General features: G+C 37.8%; 2 protein-coding genes across 4 annotated transcripts; both read left to right on the top strand.

The window, feature by feature from the left end:
• The first annotated feature begins 390 nt into the window (after positions 1 to 390).
• On the top strand, positions 391 to 21,263 carry LOC114137015 (ATP-dependent zinc metalloprotease YME1L1-like). 3 transcript variants are annotated; one of them, XR_003593903.1, is made up of 19 exons: positions 391 to 633; positions 1,176 to 1,295; positions 2,185 to 2,353; positions 2,436 to 2,537; positions 2,617 to 2,726; positions 3,252 to 3,402; positions 3,484 to 3,591; positions 5,142 to 5,315; positions 5,392 to 5,544; positions 5,622 to 5,754; positions 6,106 to 6,168; positions 6,686 to 6,798; positions 6,910 to 7,065; positions 9,169 to 9,320; positions 9,410 to 9,536; positions 9,620 to 9,693; positions 10,482 to 10,568; positions 10,653 to 11,119; positions 21,250 to 21,263. XR_003593903.1 is itself a non-coding variant. In XM_028005494.1 (18 exons), the coding sequence occupies exons 1-18, from the start codon at positions 598 to 600 to the stop codon at positions 10,791 to 10,793; spliced, it is 2,145 nt and encodes a 714-aa protein (XP_027861295.1). In that variant the 5' UTR covers positions 391 to 597; the 3' UTR covers positions 10,794 to 11,320. The 3 variants fall into 3 exon arrangements, 2 of the variants coding, with proteins under 2 accessions (XP_027861295.1, XP_027861294.1); XM_028005494.1 differs by lacking the exon at positions 21,250 to 21,263 and having other exon boundaries at positions 3,484 to 3,567; positions 10,653 to 11,320; XM_028005493.1 differs by lacking the exon at positions 21,250 to 21,263 and having other exon boundaries at positions 10,653 to 11,320.
• Positions 12,201 to 22,600, top strand: LOC114137194 (highly reducing polyketide synthase PKS6-like). Its single transcript, XM_028005813.1, has 6 exons — positions 12,201 to 12,258; positions 12,315 to 12,486; positions 13,691 to 13,851; positions 13,935 to 14,138; positions 15,879 to 16,060; positions 16,774 to 22,600. The coding sequence occupies exons 1-6, from the start codon at positions 12,201 to 12,203 to the stop codon at positions 22,231 to 22,233; spliced, it is 6,237 nt and encodes a 2,078-aa protein (XP_027861614.1). The 3' UTR covers positions 22,234 to 22,600.
• Positions 22,601 to 24,417: the final 1,817 nt, after the last annotated feature.

Raw genomic sequence — 24,417 nt, 5'->3', positions numbered from 1 at the left:
TTCCTCTTTTTTTATTCCAGCTTTCAGTCAAACCTCTACACAAAACCAAAATTCTTGGTTTTAATTGCTAGCAGGAGTTTTTGTTTAAGGATCTGTTTAGAAGAATATAGTGGCACGTATATATATATATATATATATATATATATATATATATATATATATATATATATATATATATATATATATATATATATATATATATATATATATAGAAGAGGGGGCTCTGCTTTAAAGATTTTATATTGATATTTAAGAACGCAATCATTGATCAAATATCCTCATTACGTATCCTTTTTCAAAAATAATAAGTAATGATTACTTATAAACAGGCGAGGCAAGGACGCGACACGTTCCTGGTAGTTTTAACTAACCGATCTGCGTCATTTTGTAGTCCATTTGACCTCAGATGCCGGGGGGAGAATCCATTTCCCGATGTTAGCTAAAAGAAAAGTTGTGTAACTATCGAGAGTTGTGTAACGGGGGAAGCTAAAAGGACACCGCTGCGAGCAGGACTTGATTGTTAACATTTTATTGAGATTCTGTTCTTACATTGTAACTCATCGAAGACAGATTCTAGCAAATACTTACGGGAGAAAAATGTTTTCTCTGTCGACGTCATTTCAGCCACAGCAGGTATGTAAGCGGACAGACTGAGAAACAGGTTGATTATTTAATTAACTTGTCTGCATGTATCCGACAAAAGTTTCAGTTTGTCACTTCAACTCTTGTTTTAAAAACATTAAAGTCATTCATAAGCAGTAAATGCCTATGTTTACGCTTGTTTTAGTTGAGACTTTTGTTCAAGCTAATGACAACTCGACTCGGCTAATGCTAATGCTAAGGGTTTAGCTTGTAAACGCAACATTTCGTCCACATGGGCGGGTGCTTGCGTCATTTCGACTGTTAACAGCTGTTAACTCTTATCTGTATTACAGCTATTACCCCAATTAGTGTAAACGTGTCGGTACAGACAGTTTCGGTACTTCAGCAGCATGTGACTAAACTGACATAATCCTGACCTACTGTCGTGTTAGCTGGACCTACTTCCAGTTTATTACATATTAACTATTATGATCGATTTGTGGTTGTAAATAACGTCAAGGTTAAGCGGGTCACCGGGGATCATCATGTGGGGAAAGCGTGTTATTCACCCTCCTGTCTTCATCCTCTCACAGATGGTGGTTCCTCTCAGCCAGGTCCTCAACGCCCTCCACTCGCTGAAGAGCTCAGCTACAGCTTCAGTCCACTCTTTGCACAAAGACTTCAGACAGGAGCACAAGACAAACCTGAAAGAGGTGAGACGAGTACGAGACATTCACAATGTATCAAAAAGTATTTTTTAATCAAATGCATAAAGATTTAAAAAAGAAAGTAGGATTAAAAGTAGAGGTAGGTTGATATGCAGGTGCATCTTGATCGTTTTAAGTCAAGATATTGGCTGCAGTTCAAAAAGTACTCGCAACAAGTTATTAATGTTTCTGTTACAGGAACATTTGCTGTAATATTTAGCCAGTTGGACAGACTTTCTCAGCAGCAGATGCTCTCACCAGACAAAGATGGCATTCCCCAAATCGCTAAAGATCAAAGAGTGATGAAAGTCCGGATTAGAGAGACAAAAATAGACATGTGTTGATCGATTGAATTGATGGCAATATTTGCTCACAGTTTCTTAATTTTGTGCAAATGAAAGCAATTAGAAGCACATTCATGGACAGAATCGCTTTGCAACAGCAGGTAAAACAAAGGAGAATTAAAACAAATAAATCAACACAATTTCTTCAAATATCAAGCTAAACAGCTGAATAAATTATTCCTCATTACTTTGTACATTTAGTTGAATAATTGCCCAACCAAATTTTCCATCTAATGATCCTTGATTTTGTCCAGCTGGCATTTTTTCTATTAGTTGCGAGCGATGATCATTCAAATAAACAAAAATAAATGCTTTAAGTTGTTGAATCTGTGCTCAATTAATCCACAATATGAGTAACACTTTTTGGATAATTTGCCAAAATTATGATTTTTAATTCATTTTGAAGCGTATTAAAGAAATGTAGTGATCAGAGTTTATTTGAATTGTCCATTTCAACCCTAATCCATAGAAACCAGGCCCATAAAACTCATAGAAGTTGCACGGCTTGTTGTTTTTTGTCTCTTTGTCTCACCGCTGTTGTTTGCTGCCAGCCGAGTGTCAGCCTGAGGGATCTGGGCCTCTCCAAGGTCCAGGGGAGTCAGCTGAATGAGCTGGTCAGCAGGTTACTGCCCCCACTGAGTCCTGAAGAACCTCCCACCATTGCCTCAACATGGAAGACTAGTCACGTTTCTACAGACAGTTTCTTTCAGAACAAATATGGTGAGAAGATCAACCTGGTCTACTGTTCTTTTGTTTTATTTTACAAGAAAACACCCCTGAAACATTTCGTTTTTACACAAAGGGTTTTCACAAAAAAGACTATTGGGTCACGGCTCTCCGTTATTCCACCGTCGGTACCACAGCCCTCTTCGGGACGCTTGCTCTGAGCTCCAGCTGCTGCCTGGTGAGACATTTACATTTAACCTCTACTCAGAGGCCCATGAATGGATTCAAATTTTAGCGTTTCTGTTTTCTCCTCGTAGTGTGGCTTCAGAGCCGAGGGTTCAAAACTCTCAGAGCAAAGACCAGACGAGTGGAGTCGGGTTATGACGGTCCGGTAGAACCCGATGCCTACACACCAGCTTTCATGAAGGCGAGTTTGTTCGAAAAGTCAATATAAACTTTTTTAGAGATGAGTTGATTATTGAAATAATCATCAACTATAATTAAGCAATCATTTAATTATTAAAACTGATTTTTAAAAAGGAGATTTGGTGAAAAAACATACTCACAGCAATAATTAAGCCAAATCTGTATAAAATATATACATGGTTTGCATTTAAGACTAGATGTCTATAAATATGTTGCAACCAAAACTTCTGAAGTTGTTTAGTTTTATCTTTACCCGGTTCAAATTCACTAAAGGAATGCTTTGTTATTTCATTTCAGGCAATAAAATGTCTATTTTTTGTTTTAAAAAGAGAATTAAATTATTAGTTTTTGTCTTTTAATGTATTTCTAATACAGTGGTTAAATGAAAATCTGTATGATGTGGAAATGTTTTTATTCAATTGTTAGAATGCTAGAATAATCCTTATTTGCAGCCCTAATTTGTTGTAGTTTATGATTAGAGAACTGCCAGAATAATTAAATTTGCCACCTTTGGCTCCTTTTTTAGGGTTTGCTCCAGAGGGAGAAAGGAGTGGAGGCCCACTCTCTGGACCAAGTGGTGAAACTCAAAAACCTTCCTGAAAACCAGCAGGAGGCTTTCAAGACTGGCTTCACCGACGGGTTCATGAGGTCCCAAGCTCTAACTCAGAGAACTCAAGGTGTGTGGAGTATTTGGTCAAACTTAAAGCTTGTTATTGAACTGAGAGAAGGCAGTAAGAGCTGTTATTTTCTTTTTACAGACTCATTGAGGAGAACCAGGCTGGTGCTGCTGGTCCTCCTCCTCATCGGCATTTACGGCCTCTCTAGAACCCCTTTTCTCTCTGGTAAAGGCTCCTTTTCTGACGCCGGTTTGTTTCGGTTTTCATTCTTTCTTATGTATACAAATAAAATCCCAGCTCTACATGCACATGATTTATTTATAAATTCATTAAAATAACACTGGGTGGTGTTTGTTTGCAGCTACATCGCTTTATCACATGTTACAACCACTAATTTAAATGTTTTTTAGGGTTTTAGGTAGACCAACACAAAGTAGCAGGGGTGGTTCTAGGGAAGGTGTAGGGGGGGCTATAGCTCTCCGAAGAAAATGAAAATAAAAACTTTTTTTTCTGTCATGAAATATTTTTATTTATCCTAAATTCAAAAATTATCTCTAATAAACAGTAATTTATGAATATTTTCTAATACTTCTCGGTGACTAAGAAGGCAGAGAGACCAGAGAAGCTTCCTGCTCATGTTGCATCACTTTGTACTCGGAGAGGAGAGCAAATGAGAGAACAGACGTACCATTAACAACAATCAGAAGTTCTTGTATATCACGCAGCATCACAAAAACAAATTTTTAGACTTCTTTAAGTTGATACTTATGTCTTTGACATTTCCAATTCTTTGGTAAGCTTTGGGTATATTTTCTTTTGAGGAGCTGCAATAGAGATAGTTGAATCTCCAACCCTGGATCAAGACAGATTTATTGTTTTTAAAGCATTGCCCCTCCACAAAAGACACATTTTATTTTAAAACACCCGACACTAAGGCTGAAATCTCACAAATTGTGACCCAATCCCAATTTTTTCCTACTTTTTCATTGCCCAATTCTTATCTTATAAGCCCACCAAAAAATATGTGGAACTAAATCGCATAAGTATTCTCACTGACGTAATATATTAGAGGAAAAGAAGCCGAATAAAATTAGTTTTATTCATTAGAGATGCAAATCTTTGATTGCCAACGATTCGATTCAGAAACATTTTTTTTCTATTGACGTGGTTTAAATTTACTGTTTAAAGTATGTGACTGAAAGAAATAAAACATTTATTTAAACTATTTTATAAGGTTCTGTACTATATCAAATTTAATCAAAATGTGTTGTTTGTTTATAAAATTCTTTAACTTAAATTAGTAGTATTAGCTTAGCTGCCTGGCTTTTTCTGAAGGAAAAAAAAGAGAAATTATAGAATTATTCAAAATATACATAAAATTAGGCTTGGATTGATTCTGAATTTTAAGGAATATAAATTGTGATTCTTTATATAATGTTTTCGGCACATTCATTCATATTTCAATTTTTTTTGGTTATGATTTTGCGTTACTTTGTGTTGGTTTATCCCATAAAATCCTGCTAAGTAGAGAACAATAGAAGTGAAAAACAAGTTACAGTGTGCAAGTAGAGTTTGGTCATTCTGGTGCATGCTTCTTTTTCTCAATATGTGCATTTCTAGAGCAGCTGCTCATAGTTTCATAGCAGAACGGGAGCTAAATGAATAACTGACAGGATAAGTTTGGATCGTCATATTTACCTTTGTACCACAGTAAGCAGAAAGCTACATTTTTGTTTCGTAAAACCAGTTTGTTTGTGTTGTTTCTGAGAAGCTTTCTTGTTTTCTGGGTTTTCCCACAGTGAGGTTTCGCACCACTTCGGGCCTCGACTCAGCAGTCGACCCAGTCCAGATGAAGAATGTGACGTTCGAGCATGTCAAAGGCGTGGAGGAGGCAAAGAACGAGCTGCAAGACGTTGTCGAGTTCCTCAAAAAACCACAGAAGTTCACAGTGTTGGGTGGAAAGCTGCCTAAAGGTACCAGTAGCGTTTTTATTTTGATTATATCAGCCGGTGTGGATGAAAATAGCTTGACTGTTGACTCTCTGTGCAGGGATTCTCCTTGTCGGGCCGCCCGGCACAGGAAAGACCCTGCTAGCGCGAGCCGTAGCGGGGGAAGCAGACGTTCCTTTCTACTACGCCTCCGGGTCGGAGTTTGATGAGATGTTTGTGGGCGTCGGCGCCAGTCGCATCAGGAACCTCTTCAGTACGTTTCCAGAACCAGTGAAAACCGCAGCGGAGAGGAAGCCGACTACAAACAAGTTTTCCTTTTGTGGTTTGCAGAAGAGGCAAAAGCAAACGCTCCGTGCGTCATCTTCATCGACGAGTTGGACAGCGTGGGAGGGAAGAGGATCGAGTCTCCGATGCATCCCTACTCCAGACAAACCATCAACCAGCTGCTGGCTGAAATGGACGGGTGAGTTTCATCGCCAGTGTCTGGCCTAGTCCACACACAGCTGGATATTTGGGAAAACAAATACATTTTTATGCGTTTTGGCTTTTAATCCACACAAAATGTTAGTTAAATGTCACTAAAGATGATAAAACTTAATATTTTGTTTGCGGGTGTGAAAACTACATCTAGGGTTCTGAGTGTTATAGTGTGATAAATAATGCACATGCTTGCTTTGACACGATTCCCGATCAACATTGTCTTGCTTTATTGACTTTATATTGGGGCTGGATGGTACAGCTGAGAAACTTATTACGATAAGTGTTTCATATCCCTCATTTCCATGGAAACCAACACTATTTCAATGTTTTCCAGGTTCAAACCCAATGAAGGTGTCATCGTCATTGGTGCTACAAACTTCGCTGAAGCTCTGGATAAGTATGTTCCCACTTTGAGTTAATTGTTGTCTAGAATTAGCTTTTCTTTTTAAAGTGGGATGGTTTCAACACATAAAATAAATGCAGCAAAAACTCATGACTGAGAATGTACAATAAAGAAAATAAATGAGGCTGTAGGATATTTAAAATTCATGGTGGAGACTCGAACCACCAGCAGAACAAAGTTAAGTTAATTTAACATTTTTCTTTTTATTTAGAAATATTTTATGGTGGTTTGAAGCAGCTATAGCTTAGAAAATAAGATTGAAAGCTTTTATGTCATTTGAAAAATTGAAAGAGTGTGACTGAACTTCAAATCTTCCCAAATGGCTTTTAATAACTTTAAAAATATATATATTGAAATAAAACATGTTTTTAAAGATTTTTTTTTTAAAGTTAATTTTGCAGGTTTTCTGTGTTTTTATTGGATATTTGTGTAAAACTTTAGTTTGTTTCAACAGTTTTTAGTTTGTTTTAGGCAATTGAAGTAAAAGGAGGATAATTGTTTCTGCTTTCAGTGCTCTGGTAAGACCCGGCAGGTTTGACATGCAGGTGACCGTTCCCCACCCCGATGTCAAAGGTCGCAAAGAGATCCTCAACTGGTACCTCTCCAAGATCACAGTGGACCCCGGTAGGTAATTTCAGAGATATCTGCTGATATGCTGCTCCAAGCCAGTGAGCCACACAGGATCCCGCAGTCAGAGAGTCGAATAACTTGAAAAGTCATTTTGTTTTTGGTCAGCCGTCAATGCCGAGATCATCGCCCGAGGCACGGTTGGCTTCTCTGGGGCAGAACTGGAGAACCTGGTGAACCAGTCCGCCCTGAAGGCCGCCATGGACGGGAAGGAGATGGTCACCATGAAGGACCTGGAGTTCGCCAAGGACAAGATCCTCATGGGTGAGCGAGCGCACACGGAGCTCAGATCAGCTCTTTGTCACAGAAACATGTGCAGGTATGGGAAATAAATACAATAATTAATAAAAGCGTGGAAAAAAGACGGCAGAATACTCAAAAATTATACTCAAGCAAGAATAGCACTACTTCAACATATTTTTACTCAAGTAAGAGTAAAAAAGTATTTGGTAAGAAGTCTACTGAAGTACTGATTAACTGATCAAATTATCAATCATTTAATATTTAAACATCACATAATCGGATGGAAATTTTGGTATTTTAAGGATGAAAATGACAATAATTCATATAAGGAACAAACAATAACAAAATCAGGCAAAAGAAAAATTTACCAAATCAGTTTCTTTCAATATGCAACTTGTGAAACTTTAAGAAAAACTGCAAGTCTTTGATTAAATTTTGGTTTAAACATGTTTGTATTTCATTCAGTGGGCTGAAAATCCAGAATTTTACTCAAGTAAGAGTAGAGATACTTCATAATAAGATTAGTCAAGTAAAAGTAAAAAGTACAGCATAGTAAAAATACTCCTAAAAGTTTTGTGTTTTTTCCCCCCCAAATGTTACTCAAGTAAATGTAGTTGAATAGATCTAACTAGTTACTGCCTAACTGCTCCTTAAGAATTAGCATCTGTTTTTATTTTGCCCCATCAGACAAATTTAACCAGAATTGCGTGAAATTCCCTGCAGTCAAAGATTAAAGCAGGTAACCATGGCAACTGGTGACAATTTAAAGGCATGCCGCAGTAATAAAAGAATAATCCTTGTTATTAAAGCAGATTCTTGGAAAAACGTGGGGTTCTGGAAAAGGTCCCAACTTTTGACAAATTACCTCCATTTGTTGGTGAAACTGGTTATAGTGGACCTCTATATGTTTTACATACAAGCATAGACGCCATCTTTGCTGGGTCTTTCTATTGAAGAATACGAGTGAATAACACAAAAAACACAAAGCAATATTAATTTACATGGACTATTATCCCAATGTTGCCTATGTGCCACACCTGTCTGTTCTGAACTTTTATAGAAGCATTTATTTCTACACACGTACAATCTTGGGTTTGCATTACTGCTAATAAGTTTTTATTTATGTATTGACATTATCATCATATGATTCCTCGGTTAATATTTTGGCATTTTTCAATTCATACCCATCTGTGTGGACTTGATTTTCACATTTATCATTTATATTTCCTCCCTATCTGCCTGCACTACACTTTTACATATTCGCTATAGACTTAATCTTTAAGTCATACACTTTTCTTTCTGAGCCTGTTGTACATGGGTCATGGAAAAATCATACAAAAAATTTTCTAAATACCAGTGGGAGCTCTGGATAAAACACATCACCCCAGTTTTAAAATCCTTAAACTGGAGAATAGACTTTAAAATACTCTTGTTAGTTTATAAATTACCGAAGAGCTTAGCATCACAATACATTAAAGATCTGCTGTTGTTGTATCAACCTTCCAGACATCTCAGGTCTTTTGGTTCTGGTCTGCTCTGCATCCCCAGAACCAGAACCAAACATGGAGAAGCAGCATTCAGCTTCTACGCACCACAAATCTGGAACAAACTTTCAACCGAAACACTGAGTTCCTTTAAATCTAGACTAAAATGCCACCTGTTTAGAGTTGCTTTTGATCAACATAAATGATGTTTATCAATGATTTTGACGATGGAATCTGACAAAATGTGATGTTTATTACTTATTTCTTAATTGCTTAATTGCTTCTTAATTAACTCGTTTTTATGATGTAAAGCATGTTGTTGCTGAAAATGTGCTAAAAAAAAAAACTTGACTTGGAAGCTACTGCTAACTAGCTGCTAATATAGCTAGCCAGCTTACTTTTTCTAACGTCTGTCATGGGTGCAAATTTATCACCAATTGACTAGACAACGTTTTTGTTTTCGCCACCGTTTTATTTCTGTTGCTGATCCGTATGAGGCTAGGTCCTATGCTGAAATATAAAACAGCAGAATTTATAGTTTTTCAGTCTTAAATTTTATTCATGGTGGCATTAAAAAGTCTTGAATTTGACTTTATGAAACCTGCAGATAACCTGATTCGCCTCGTCTCTTTCCTTTCAGGTCCTGAGAGGCGTAGCGTTGAAATGGACAAAAAGAACAAGACCATCACAGCGTACCATGAGTCCGGACACGCCATCGTTGCCTATTACACCAAAGACGCGATGCCCATCAACAAGGCCACCATCATGCCCAGAGGACCGACTCTTGGCCATGTTTGTTCGTTTTTAAGTCTTAAACTCCAGGATTGTTTGTTGTGGCTGCGTAGAAGCTAACCTGAATCGTGTTTTTGTTTGTCCTCCAGGTGTCCATGCTCCCTGAGAACGACCGCTGGAGCGAGACGCGGGCCCAGCTGCTGGCCCAAATGGACGTCAGCATGGGCGGCCGCGTCGCAGAGGAGCTCATCTTCGGAGACGAAAACATCACCACAGGTACCAGCTGCATGGTAAAATGCTGCTTAGACGTGACAGGATGTTAATTTAAAACATTTATTTAATAATCGGCCTGTTTTTAGGAGCCTCCAGCGACTTTGATGGAGCAACACAAATCGCAAAACTGATGGTGACCCGGTTCGGCATGAGCGACAAGGTAAGTCGAGCTCGTCATAGGGACTATTTGTCATTGAAACGCTGGTAAAAACGGCATAATGAGGAGCATTGTTATAATGTCAGACAGTAGAAGCTTTTTAAAGAGAAAGAGACCCAATTTTAAGATGTTATGTTGCATAGTCGAGGATTTATAATTTTTTCCTTTTATCTCGCTTTACCTCTGTACACTTCAAAAACACAAAATTTTACCAAGCAATTTTTTATCTTGTTACTAGTGCAAATACCTTAATACACTAGAAATAAGACAAACCAACTTAAAAGTATCTTTTTAGCAAGATATGGAGGCTTGTTATAAGTAAATAAGTCCTTATTATTTATGTTAAATTGGCAGAGAAATAAACGTATAAAATGGGACAAATGTCATTATAAGTTAAATATTCTGCCAATGGAACTAGTACATTTTCATCAATAATAAGAAATTATTTACTTAAAACAAGCCTCTATATTTTCCTAAAAAGATACTTTTAAGTTAGTTTTGCCTTATTTCAAGTTTGCTAAGAAATTTGCTCTAGAAACTAGACCAAAAATACTTGGTAATATTTTGTCTTTTTGCAGTGTGCAATGGCTGCTGAAAAAGACAAGTGTTGTGTTGTTGGAGGAGGCTCCACTTCTGCTTTTCAAAGATAAACAGTTGATAAATTGCGCATCGATTTGCAGCCATTTTTATGTGTAAACATTGAGCAGGGGGGCGTGGCCAACAGCAACAGCTTATTTGGATTTAAAGTGACAAAATGTGATTTTAAGGATGTCATTTGTGTTTCTGTGCAGCTCGGGGTCATGACCTACAAAGACATCACCAAGCAGAGCCCCGAGACGCAGGCCGCCATCGAGCATGAAGTCAGAGCTCTACTAAAGGTGAGCCGCTCTACGTCCCAGAAGTTGACCTTCTCACCCTGTTCTGCGTCAGTTTCTATCGTTCCTTCGTCTGTTTCTCTGCAGGAATCCTACGACCGAGCAAAGAACATACTGAAGACCTACAGCAAGGAGCACAAGAAGCTGGCGGACGCTCTGTTGACGTACGAAACGCTGGACGCCAGAGAGATCCAGATGGTGCTGGAAGGAAAATCTCTGAACCACTGAGATATTCAAAGACTCTGTAAATAAAACGCTGTGTAAGCGGGACTGGCCTTTTGAAAGCCTTTCAGCCGTTTTTATTCCTCCTTTTGACAACGTGAAAGCTGGATGAAATGTTTGAGCTCCGGCAGACATTTTTAAATCATCACAGTATGATGAATCTGCACATTTTAGTTAAAATCATAGACTTGTTTTTGTTTTAGCTGTTCCTCATTGTCAAACTCACAGCTGAAGGGTTTCTGTATCTTATGTTTTCTCCTACATATAATGTTGTTTTTAAGTTATTTATGTGCCCAAAGGTCTGTATTATTATTATTATTATTGTTGTTGTTGTTGTTGTTGTTTTCATTTACTTTTCTGTCAGGGAAAATCATGATGGATCCTCTTATTCACACCTGAGGAAAAACTGTAAGTGTTGGCCAGTTTATGTAAATATTCTGTAAAGCGTCTGAAAGGACGGATTGGGTGCTTCTCTGTTACTTTAGACAATGGCCTTCTTGGAGCTCCAATAAAGATTTCTCTCAGGAAACAAATGTTGGGAGTGATCTCTGTGATTCAGGAGTCAAAATAGTATGCCATTTTACTGTAGCAGTTACATGAAACAAAGAAAAAGTGATTATTTCTTGTTTTGAGCAGTGAGTAAAGCTCAAACACCAAACATATATTGGAGAAAAATACACATTCTGTAGAAGAGAATAGAAATACACTTTATTGTCCCCCAGTGGGGAAATTAAGGCAGGTAGGTTCACAGAAAGATAAAAATTATATAAGCGCTTCTGAAAATAAAATATTGAGCAATATGTTTTGCTATGCTTCTCAATATCTTAAAAATGTGTAAATAAAAAAAATCTAGTCCAAAAGTCTTTACTTAATGAAATTAACAGGTTTTATGTAAATAAAACATGTAAAATACTAAAAATAAAAACCATTTCTTTAAAAAAATATATTAACTATTTTAAAATTTAGACTAAATTTTAGCTTACACTTCACAATGGAAATGCACTTAAATAAAAAATGATAACAGAACAAATTAGGGAAAGTACAGATAATGTAAATACAAATAAAAACAAACACAGACAAAAATAAAATCCACCAGATGATCATAAACTTATAAAATACATTCATTCAAACGACACCTACTAAAACGGATTAGCTGAAATCCACAGTGTGCTCCTTTGTCAGAGATAATTAATGGTTATCAATGGATCATTTTAACCTGCAATTAAGAGATTTTGTTCCGAGAAAAACACACCGACCCGAACAAACCCCTGCTGTCTCTTTTCATTGACTGTCTCAGTATTTATAAGCAGGCAGCGGGTGAAAGAAAACCTGCAGAAGCCTCCAGTTTTCACTGGACGCTTTAGTTTTACTATGAAGAAGCTTAAAGACGTTCAATCAACTTCCTAAACAAAGATGGCGGACGCCGATGAGGACGTCGCTGTTATCGGGATGGGATGTAATTTCCCTGGAGGTGAGCCATTTTCACTGGCTGCTGTCGGCCGCATTAGTTTTAAAGGTAATTTATTGTCTTCTACTCTGCGTTAGGTGAGGGACTGGATAATTTCTGGAAAGTTCTGCAGGAGGGAAGGAATTGCGTGTCGGACATTCCAGCTGAAAGGTTCGACAGCAACTTCTGGCACGACGCTGACGTCACCAAACCCGGAAAGAGCCAAACAGCAAAAGCTGCATTTATAAAAGGGTGAGGAGAGTCATCAGGTCTGATATATGGAGAAAAATACTTCTGTTTATTTAGGGGTAACAGACCAAAATGGAGCTCAAATTCAGTTGATCACATCATTTTCAGATTTATTATCACCTGAAAAGTGTATCTTATATTTTGTGTTTTGCTCTTTTTACACTGCTGCCAATAAATAAATGTAGGGGCTCCGTACGGTAGTCATAGATTAAAAAAAAAAAAAAAAAAGGCGTAAATTTCCGGAAAAAATAGAACTCAGAAATTTTGAGATCAACCTTAGAATTTTTCTATAAAAACGTGGAAATTTCTGAGTTTGAAAAGTTCAAAGTTTGTGGGAGAAAATTCAGAAATGTTTAGATTAACCTCAGAAATTCTCTAGAAAAAAATGAGAAATTTCTGAGTTTGAAATGTTAAAAATTTGCACGAAAACAATGCAGAAAATTTTGAGATCAACCTCTGAAATTTTCTAGAAAATTTTAGAGTTTTAAAAGTGGAACATTTGCAAGAAAAACTCAGAATCAGACATTTAGATTTGAGATCAATTTCAGAAAATGTCTAGAAAAAAGATTAAATTTCAAAAGTCAAAAAATTGCAAGAAAAAAAACTGAAATTTTGAGATTAATATCAGAAATATATATAAAAAAGGAAATTTCTGCATTTGAAAAGTCAAAAATAGCCTAGAAAAAACTCAGAAGTCTTGAGATTAGTCTCAGAAATTTTCAAAGAATGATAGGATAGGAGGTTACTCCACCACTTTCTGATTCTGAGGTTTTTTTTTTGTGCAAATTTTAAACTTTTGAAACTCAGATGTTTCCAGATTTTTCTAGAAAATTTCTGAGATTGTTCTCAAGACTGAGGTTTTGTTTTTTTTTTAGCTCTTTTTGGTTGTTCAAACTTAGAGATTTCCATGTTTTTTTCTGGAAAGCTTCTGAGATTAATCTAAAAGTTTCTGAGTTTTTTTTCTTGCAAATTTTCAACCTTTCAAACACAATATTTCACATATTTAAACAAAAAAACTAATGGATTAGTATGAAATATCAGCTGATGAGACACTTGTAAGTTTTTCAGCCATCTTGTCCAGCCCTAAGTATAAAGTAAAAAGTCCTAAAAAGTAATTTTTTCCCAAAAGGTTACTCCAGTAAATGTAACTGGTTACTACCTAACTCTGTGACTGAGTCATGACAGATTTATTTTGATTTCTTTATAGGTTTAATGAATTTGATCCCTCTTTTTTTGGGATTCCTGAAGTAGAAGCGGACTTCATGGATCCTCAGCAGAAGCTGCTGCTGCAGTGCAGCTACAGAGCCTTAGAGGACGCAGGAATACCTATTGAGAGCCTCAGCGGAACCAGAACCGGTGTTTACATCGGTAACTCGTCTCATATTTTACAATTTAAACCCACCAACTCGTGAGGAAGCATTTTTCTAACCTGTTCTGCTTTAATGCTGCAGGTTTAATGAACAGAGACTATGAGATGATCAGGAATAACAAGCCGGAGACAATAACACATTACAACTGCACCGGGACGGCCGTGAGCGTTGCAGCCAACAGGATTTCCTTCACCTTTAACCTCACTGGTCCTTCTCTCGTTATTGACAGCGCCTGTTCTTCTTCTCTGGTGGCTCTGCATCTCGCCTGTCAGGCCATAAAGCAAGGTAGGCATTTCTAATTTACCTCATTAGTCTGCAGAAACATCCAAGAACAATTTTCCCTTACATGTTATCTACTTTAATATGATTTTCTCAGGGCAGCCTTTTTATTTACGGTTTAAAAAGGACAAAATGAGGGCAAAAATAAATAAAACTTGTAGTAAATTAATATAAAATAGCATAAACGCATATTTGGTAGTTACTAGTTACATTTACTTGAGTAACTTTAAAAAAAGTTCTTTTAGGAGTGCTGAACTGTTTACTTTTACTAGAGTAATTTTGTTATTAAGTATTTCTACTCTTACTTGAGTAAAATTTCTGGATTTTCTATCCACTGAATGAAAAACAAAAATGTTTTAACCAAATATTCACTAGACAAAGACACACATTTACGGTTTTTATTAAAGTTTCATACATTTTTTATTGAAAGAAACTAATTTGGAAACATTTTTTCTTTGGTGTTTTTTGTTACTTATATGAATTATTGTCATTTTCATCCTTAAATACCAAAATTTCCACCTAACTTTATATTTTGGTCTGTCTGATTATGTAATTTTTACACATTAAATGATTGACAATTTGATCAGTTATTCAGTACTTCAGTACACTTTTTACCAAATACTTTTTTACTCTTACTGGAGTAATTTCTTGGAGGATTACTTTTACTTGAGTAAAATTATGTTGAAATAGAGCTGCTTTACTTACTTGAGTATAATATAAGACGAACTGGGAATGAAATCTGTAGGAGCAGCCACTTTCTCCAGTCACCGCTAGGTGGCACTGTGGTTCCTGGCATAATGAACTCCACTGGTAACAATCAGCAGTCTTTCCATGTACTGTTGAGAAAAACAAATCCATCATATTCTTCACAGTTCCTTATTACATTATATTTAATAAACCAAACTATCGATAACATTTTAGGGCCATTGTAGATAGAAAAAAAAAGAGTTTATTTCTGCCAAAAACTCAACAATTTTGAGATTAATCTCAGAAATTTGCTAGAAAAAACAAGAAAATTTCTGAGTTTGAAAAGAAAAAATGTTCTTGAAAATTTTTTTTGAAATTTTTGACTTTCAAAAGTAAAATATTTTTGACTTTTGGAAATTTCCTGAGTTTGAAAAGTTGAACAATTCTGAATTTTTTGCTTGCATTTTTTTTTACTTTCAGAACTCAGAAATATCTTCTTTTTTTCTAGAAAAGTTTTAGTTTTTGGTGGAAATTTATTTCCTTTAGATGCTGTCGCAATAGGCATGACAACACTAATACGCCTCACTGTGCTTTATAGACATTTATTGCTTATATTTAGTCTCAAATCTCAAAATAGTTAAGTCAAATGTAAACCAAAATAACCTATGAAATGTACAGCTCTGTTCTTGTGTGATGAGTGGCAAATCTAGACATATTTAGGAACGCCTCTTGTCAGCTAAATATGACTATATTTGTAAAAAAAAAAAAAAAGTGCCAAAAAGTTTCCATTTTAGATTAAGTGTTAATATTTTCGGCAGCCTTTCTATACAAATTATTCATAGCCAAGAGGTAATTGGCTTCACTAGCACAAAATTATTACATATTGAACAAAAATAGTAGAAAAGAAGCCAAAGTTCAATTTAAAAAGTTTAAAGATATTCAATATGTTCATATGTCCAGTGATCAAGACCACTTTAAAGAAGGTCTGGGACAAAAGAGACACAAAGTACTTTATATTTTATTAAAAATTGGATCCTAATGTATCCAAATTTGCTCTAGGTGACTGTGAGATGGCGTTGTGTGGAGGAGTTAACTGCATCATCGAGCCAAGAGTGTTTGTTGCTCTCAGTAAAGCTAGAATGATTTCACCTGAAGGAACCAGCAAGCCTTTCTGCACCAGCGCAGACGGCTACGGAAGAGGAGAAGGCTGTGGCGTTTTGCTCCTGAAGCCTCTAAAAAAGGTTTGAGGTTTCATCTATAACAGGGGTGTCCAAAGTGTGGCGTGGGGGCCATTTGTGGCCTTTTGAACAATCCTGTGTGGACCTCTGCTGCAGTTTAAGAATGCTATGAGTTTGGCTCTCCAGAGGAAACTTTTCAGATTTTTTAGAATGAGAGTTTCAGTGACAAATTTAACTCTTTAATGGTGAATGTTTTTCTTTAATTGTAATTTCCTAGCAAATAGCGATCAAGCAACTTTGTACTAAAAAAAAAAACACTGGAGCATTTTTATTCTATTAGATTTGGTTAATTGAAGGATTCTTGAGGAACATTTTTCTTTTTGTTGTTAGAAATAGACTAAAAGATTTTCTAGACCAAATAATCTGGGGAAAAAAAATTACCCAAAAAGCTAAGAAACACTTCGCCTTTCTCATTGGGATATTGCATGTTTAGTTTATTGACAAATTAAATGTGTTGGGATTTTAGAGAAAAATCCCTACAAAATGAAAAACGATATGGCACCCTGAGTAATTAGAGGGATTTTGGCCCATGTTGCAAAAAGTTTGGACACCCCTGATCTAGAAATATTTATGTTGTTTGTTATTTTGCAGACTTGAAGATCATGTAATAGTTTCTTTTCTTGAAGGAGTCATAGAACTAAGAGGAAATATTTAAATTCATTAGATAGATTACTTATATTTATCAGTATTATTTTCTGTTTCTTTTCTACTTAAAGGCCTTGAAGGACTGCAATAAAATATGGGGTGTGATTTGCAAGACTGCCGTCAACCAAGACGGACATACGGTGACTCCTCTCACCAAACCTTCAGTGACGCAACAAGAGGAGCTGCTCAGGACAATCTACTCCAACTCCGATATCATAAATGTCCAGTACATCGAAGCTCATGGGACTGGGACTCCAGTTGGAGACCCAACAGAAGCAGCTAGCATCTCAAACGTCATTGCCAAAGCCAGACCTCCAGACTCAGAGACTCTCTGGGTTGGCTCGGTGAAGGGTAACATCGGACACACCGAATCTGCAGCCGGAGTGGCTGGACTGATCAAGGTACTCTTAATGATGAAGCACCAAACTATTGTTCCCTCAGTTTTCTACTCCAGAGACAACTCAAGCGTGGATACACAAACCCTGAATTTAAAAATACCGGACAAATTAGAAAGATGGGAGACAAATCAACCACTAAGAAGGATAGCTGGGGTCAACAGTTTTGGGTTTGGGGGAACAAACGCGCATGTAATTTTAAGAGAACACATTCATCAAGTAGTTCCCAAAAAAGCTTGGCAAAAACTCTTTGTGTTGTCAGCTGCTTCTGAGAAATCACTCATAATGACCATTGCAGACACCCACCAAAGACAGTGCAGCAGTCACACACTTGACTTTCAGGCACTTTCATATACCTCTGCTTGTGGGAGGAGTCACTTCAAACACAAATATCGGAAAGCCTTTTTGACATCTTCCCTCTCAGATCTACAACAACAGCTCAAATTAGCACAAAAGACAGAGTTTCAGTCGGTTCAGTCGGTTCAATCTGACATCCAGGTTGTCTTTGTGTTTTGTGGAAATGGGGTTTGCTACAGGGGTATGTGTAGGCAGCTCATGAGGCAGGTTCTTGCTTTCAAAGAGACAATCCAAAAAGTTGAAATTGCCTTTCAGACGTACACTCCCATCAACATCAGTAAACTTCTTGAGAGTGAATGTGATGATGTCGATATTAGCCGGCCAAATGTTATCCAGCCTCTTCTTTTTGCAGTACAAGTTGGGATTGCCACCCTGCTGAAGCAGTGGGGTGTTAAACCCTCAGCCATGCTTGGCCACTCTGTTGGAGAGGTCGCTGCAGCTCACTGCTCAGGTCTTTTGTCTCTATGCGATGCGGTGAAAGTGTTGCACCACCGCAGTACTCTTCAGTGTAGAGTCACAGGAGGAAAGATGCTTGTCATCAGCAATGTGGCTGTAGAAAAGATTTTTGAAGTTCTCACAGTCTTTGGTGGCAAGATCTGTGTTGCTGCTTTCAACAGCCCTCAGTCCTGCACTTTGTCAGGTGATGCAGATTCAGTGGATGCTCTCCATGAGATGCTGAGGATTCAATTTGCAGATGCAAATATCTTCCTCCGTATCTTAGATGTCCCTGCTGCTTACCATAGCCACATGATGGATCCAATTCTAGACGACATTGAGAGCAGCATAGGCTTTTTGAATACTAAAAGCATAGCATGTCACCTGTTTTCCACAGTTACTGGAGAGAGACATTCAGATGGGGATTTCAGTTCCGGCACATACTGGGCAAAGAACATCCGGGAGCCTGTTTTATTCAAAAAAGCTCTTTGTGCTGTTCTCAAAGAGAAACCAGCAAAAGGAAATGTGGTTTTTGTAGAGGTTGGACCTCGAATGGCTCTCCAAAGGTACATCTGTGAAACTCTTGGCAATGAAGCCAAAGTTCTCCCATCAGTCCACCCAAACAAAGACTGTGACACCATTGCCTCGACTCTGGCCAGACTATTTGAAGTTGGCATTAATGTAGACTGGAAGGAGCTCTTCAGGGGTTGTGGGACATTACCCAGTACTCCTCCAGTCTACCAGTTTGACAACACAAAGAATGAAGTGAACTTTGAAGCCTTAAGGGGAGATATTGAACCATCTGATGTTTTTTGCGATGGACTTGAGTCCCAAATAAAAAGGGACAAGAAAGAATGCACGTTTGAACTATCTTTGAAGACAGCACCCTATCTCTGGGATCATAAAAACAACGGCATTGCCATTGTGCCAGGGGCATTTTATGTTGACTTAGCTTATGCCTTGGTGATGGCCAACCTGAAGCCAAAGAAGCCTGCCTCTCTCAGTATAAAATTTGAGAGTGTGCTTACTCTCAACTCAAATTCTAAGAAGCTGAAGATGATACTGGAACAATCAGAAGGGGAAGCCTTGTTTAAAATACAGTCACCTGTTGCAGTTCATGCCTCAGGCACATGCAGGTATAAAGATCAGCAACCACTGCTAGAGGAAGCAACCATTTGTCTTGATGTGATCTACCAAAGGTGCAAAATGATTCTGACTCAGCAAGAAATTTATTCACTTCTCTCTCAGGCCGGATTTGAGTATGGCCCGCTTTTTAGGCATCTAAACAATGTGCGTCTTGGCAACAAATTCAAGGAAGCCGTGACTGCTTTTCAAGTTCCAGAGGACATTCTGAAAAGCCTCCATAAACATTTTATTCACCCTGTGCTACTGGATTATTTCATTCAAATGGCTGCGGTGGTAGCAATGGGACAACAAGGATCCAAGCAGGGACTCCCATCACAGATCGCTAGCATTGCTATTTCAGAACCCCTGCAGGAGACAATGGTCATGTATCTTCGGACAACTCAAGAGACTCAAGATTTTCTTGAGGTGTGTGGTTGCTTTTCTACCAAAGATGGGAAGGTATTGGTGGAATTTAAGGGTGTAAGGATTTCCTTTTTGCTCCAAAATTCAGATGTTACCAAGTCATTGTTTTTTCATAGTGAAACCGTTGCATTAGCAGAAGAGAGAGATGTGGATGGCTCTAAAATAAAAGCCATCATCTTTGAAGATAGCATGGGCATTGCTAAAGGTTTAAGACCTTACATATGCACTGATTCGGTCATTGTAGGGATCAGAAAGAAGTTAAGTGCGGATGAAGTAAAAAGCCTAGTGATTCAATCGTTGAACAACAATGACGATCTGAAGAAAGTTCTCTTCATTTGGGGTGTGGAGAACCTGACTCACTTGTCCTCTGAAATGATTCTGGAGAGCTTTGTGACTTGTTGTGAGATATTCCGTCAAATTGTTTTGGCTGTCAAAGAGACCAAATGTTTGTGTGCCATCAAAGTCATAACTTACAGATCAACAGAACTGACGGTGGACCACGTGAGTCTTGGTTTTGTGCTTTCTGGTATGATGAGGTCCTGCTCAGCTGAGATTGCAGACATTCATTTCCAGCATATTGATCTGGCTTCTGTGACAAGTGAAGACATCCAAACATTGGCTTGTGTAATTAAAACCAACCAACAACAAGATATAAGGATCAGCAAAGGTCAGGCATCAACAACAAGGATAGCACAAACTCCAGTTAAAGACAGTGATTTATGTGAAGAGGCAAAAACAGCTGGCCAATCAAGAGACTTTGTCCTACAGACCACCAATCCTTATGGAATAGAAAATTTGTGTCAAGTCTCTAAACATAATTTTGATAAGAGTCCAGTTCCAGAAAGCATAGTTGAAATTCAGCTGACTAATGTCTGCATACATTCGTCCGACTACTTCCCGGTCAGCACTTCCCATTTAAATTTTGGCAGGACATTTTACTGGAACAAGCATGTGACAGAGAATCATGACCTTCTGGGTTTAGATTTTAGTGGTATTGTCTCAGGTGTTGGCAAAGATGTCAAAACTCTAAAACTGGGAGACCAAATTGCTTCGTGTTATCCGGTTCCTGCAGTTTCAAAGATCTTGATTCCTGAAGCAGTGTGCTATGGCACAAAAGCATTTCCCTTTTTTCGAGAGATGCCATGTGTGTCCTTCTTCATCCTGGCATGGGAGATCTTGCAGAGGCTGCTGTGTGAAGTTAGAGGAAGGCACAAAAAGTTGGCAATCATCTCCCCAGACTCAGCTGCTGTTCTCATACAAGTTCTTGCCCTCACAGCTAACAGGTCAGGCTGGAACGTTTCTTGTCAAGCTAGTGTTACCAAGGAATCGACAAATTTTGATGCTTTGCTTTTTCTACCGCCATTTAATCAATTATTTGAGGGATTGTTTGACAATAGTGACACAGTGAAGCATGTCATCTTTATCTTCAGCAGTCACATGTCACTCTCAGTTGCCACAAGCAACACTACATTGAATGATAAAAACATTCATGTGCACCGCCTTGATGTGGCATATGTTCTCCAGAAAGTGAATCTAGAGGCACAAAGAAGAAATATTTCTAACTGGCTTCTGTCTCTAAGGCTTGATCCAGATTGTCTGCCACATAGGGAGGAGATCCTTCATGTGAAAGAGCCTAAAATCGAGTCCTCTTTCACAACAGCAACAGTGCAGCAAGTTGTTCTTGATAAAGGATTGGATTGGCTTAAATGTCCTCACAGCTCTTTGCCTACAAAAGCCGCACCACTCTTTGAACAGAGATGTGTTTATATTGTAACTGGAGGCCTGTCTGGTTTGGGGCTGGAGACGGTTAAGTTCATTGCACACAATGGTGGAGGTTGCATTGCAATCCTGTCAAGAAGTGTCCCATCTGATGAAATCCGCTTTCAGTTGGATCTTCTTCAGAAAAGAAATGGGGTTTCTGTCCTAAACATCCAGTGTGATGTTTCAGAGTCAAAGCAGGTGGTGGATACCATCACCAAAATTGGGGGAAGGTTTCCATCTTGTCCAATCAAAGGAGTGTTTCATAGTGCTGCGGTGCTGCATGATTCCCTCATTGAATCCCTTGATGAGTCGCTGTTCAGAAAGGTGCTAAAACCCAAAGTCAGTGGAACTCTGAATCTCCATTTCGCAACTCTTTACAACAAATTAGACTACTTTGTATGCTACTCCTCAATCTCATCATTCATTGGAAATGCATCACAGTGTAACTACGCAGCAGCCAATGCTTTTCTTGACACATTCTGTCATTACCGGAGAAACCTTGGGCTTGCCGGACAGTCCATCAACTGGGGTCCCTTGAATCTTGGTCTACTGCTCAATAAAGGCCATTTTCAAAAGTTCTTGGAGACCAAGGGGATGATGACAATGGGTGTACATGAAATTCACAAGACACTTCAAAGGTGTCTGTTTATGAACAGACCGCAGCAAGTAATTTGCAAATTCAACTTCAAGAACCTCAGCTTGCATGTCCTTTCCCAAAATCCATCTCTCAGGGAGCGAATGACGACTTTAGTGGAAACAGCAATTAAAGATGAAATACACAAAACCCCCAAAGTTCAGCGTTCCTTTACAGCTTATGAGACAGTGAGGATAATAGTCAGTGAAATGCTCAATATAGATGCGGAAAAAGTTGATGATGACTCCTGTTTGTCAGCACTGGGCATTGACTCAATGCTGGCCATGACTCTGCAGAACAAAATCTACCAGGAGACAGAAATAAATGTGCCTTTGGTTACAATTCTGGATCCTAACACCACACTTACCACTCTGGTCAGTTTTGTGCAGAACAGCATGTAGTTAAGTACAAAACTTGTGCTTTAATGAAAGACAGAGAAGAAACCCAATTATTTTGTTGCTCTTAGTCATTGATATAAGAGCAACTATCACTGTAGAACCTTGCTAAAAAACAAACAGTTTCACCACAACCCTGGTTCATGTGTCCTGCAATGATGGCAGAGACATTTCTAAGAACAAACAAGTAACAAATGTTAAAAAAAAGAGGTAATTTAATGCTAGCTTTGGACAAAACGTTTGGCTTTTTCCTCTTTTAATCTTCCGAGTCCTCGGCGAGTGACGTTCTCCGTGGGCGACGTGCAGCGACGGCGTGCTGCTAAAACGAAACAACAACAAAGCGTGTTGACGTCACAGATCACAGAGTTTAATCTCATACAAAGCAATCGACAACAAAGCTGCAGAGGAACAGAGATATGCATTTTTCTCATAAAAATAAAGACACACAAGGGGAAGACAAACAAACATAAAACAAAGACAAAAAAGACAAAAAAGGCAAAAATAGCGGCCGCTCTCTCTCTCTCTTTTTGCGCTGACCTGGAATTTTTTATACTGAGTAGGTGTTTCTTGAATTTAATATATGCAGTCAAGGCGTTCCGTTCTTTGACCAATTAGAAACTCCCTCAGCCCTCAGAGAAACTTGGAAACTCCCCTCATTTATGGCAAAGGTGTCTGGTTTTTGTCTAAGCAAAAGGGCGGACCACTTCGTGCTCCTCTCTGTCTGATATGGGCAGATCCCTGGCGCCAAAAAGTCTCTTCCCCCCTCGGAATGTAAATTTTATTGCTTTGTGTGTGGGGGAGGCAAAGGGCCCTGCTTGTCTGATGCCTGCTTCTTCAGCTCCTTACCGCATCTCAGACGAAACCTGTTCCAAATAAGAGTATTGAATATACCTTTACACATGTCGTAAGATTAACTGTATTAAGCACCAAAAATAATCATTTTTCCTTAACACAAATAATTGGAAACCAACAGCAAATAAAATATCTACGAGCTATAATGATTATATAATGATATAATGACTAGGTGATGTTTGGAGGGTTACTGGCATAAATAACATGATTTGTGTAGTTAAACTATATTCATAGAAATTACCTACGACCCCCCTCCCATGAAACAGAGGAAACCTAAAGAACTGGAGCTAACACCAGCTATTGCTGTTCCTACCCTCTGGACCTTTCTAGCTAAGCAGAAACTTGCTTTACTGAGGGAAACAGTATCTGGTTAGCACTCAAAGTGTTGGAAGAGCTACTAAATTAAACAATATCCTCAGGCTTATTTGAGTATGAACAATCCTATAAGCTTCATGGGAATAGATTATTGGTGCTTTAAACTGTTCTCTATCTCTTCGAAAATGCTAGCTTGAACAACTGTTCTAATGCTAGCTTAGTATTTTTATTGATTTCGAGGTTTATTTTAATCCATATACATGGGGTGATTTCTTTTTATTGCCAGATGAGTTGAACATTGTACAAATGAGGCTTCCATCAGCAAGAATAAAAAGTGCATTTTTCTTCTACATAAAATTAAACTGGTCCTTTTGTCTATGGAAACTTGTGAAAAGCTAGCATCAGCCCTGGTTTAGCACAGATTGGTAAAAATATGTTGCATCTTCTATGCGAAGATGGTGTTGTTAGTCAGTCATTGATATAAGAGCAACATTAAAACAAAGTCAGTAATACTATCTGATGACATATGGAGCAATAGCTTTTAAACGTCTGTTAGCATCTGTGCTAGCACTTACATAAAGAGGAAGTGGAGATTCAACTTTTAGCTTTTTTTTCTTTGTCGCCATCTTTAAATTTTTTTATTATACTTATACCTTTCAGATGGTTTATATTAATATAAAACAATCTTACATACACTGACTGATTAGTATTATTTGTTTATCTCTGTCCGTACATGGACTTTGTACAACAGTAGCAGATCAACTTTTATCAGTACTTTATAAGTACTGGATTTAGACTTTATAGAAACATTTTCATCATGTTGTGGCAACTTGGATGGTTTGTTTATATTTTTTAAAGTTTCTTTATTTGAAGACCACTAAAAACCCAGTTCTTAAATCTTGTGTCTATTTTTCTCGTGTTTCCAAATCTATTATCATGTATGTAATAATGTAAAATAATAAAATATCTTACCCTTGAGAACTTTTTATTAAAATGTTTGTATGCCATAAATATTCTTGTCAT

This window comes from Xiphophorus couchianus, chromosome 21 (genome assembly GCF_001444195.1).
Source record: "Xiphophorus couchianus chromosome 21, X_couchianus-1.0, whole genome shotgun sequence".
Classification (NCBI taxonomy): Eukaryota; Metazoa; Chordata; class Actinopteri; order Cyprinodontiformes; family Poeciliidae; genus Xiphophorus; species Xiphophorus couchianus.
This window is presented reverse-complemented; position numbering and strand designations above follow the sequence as displayed.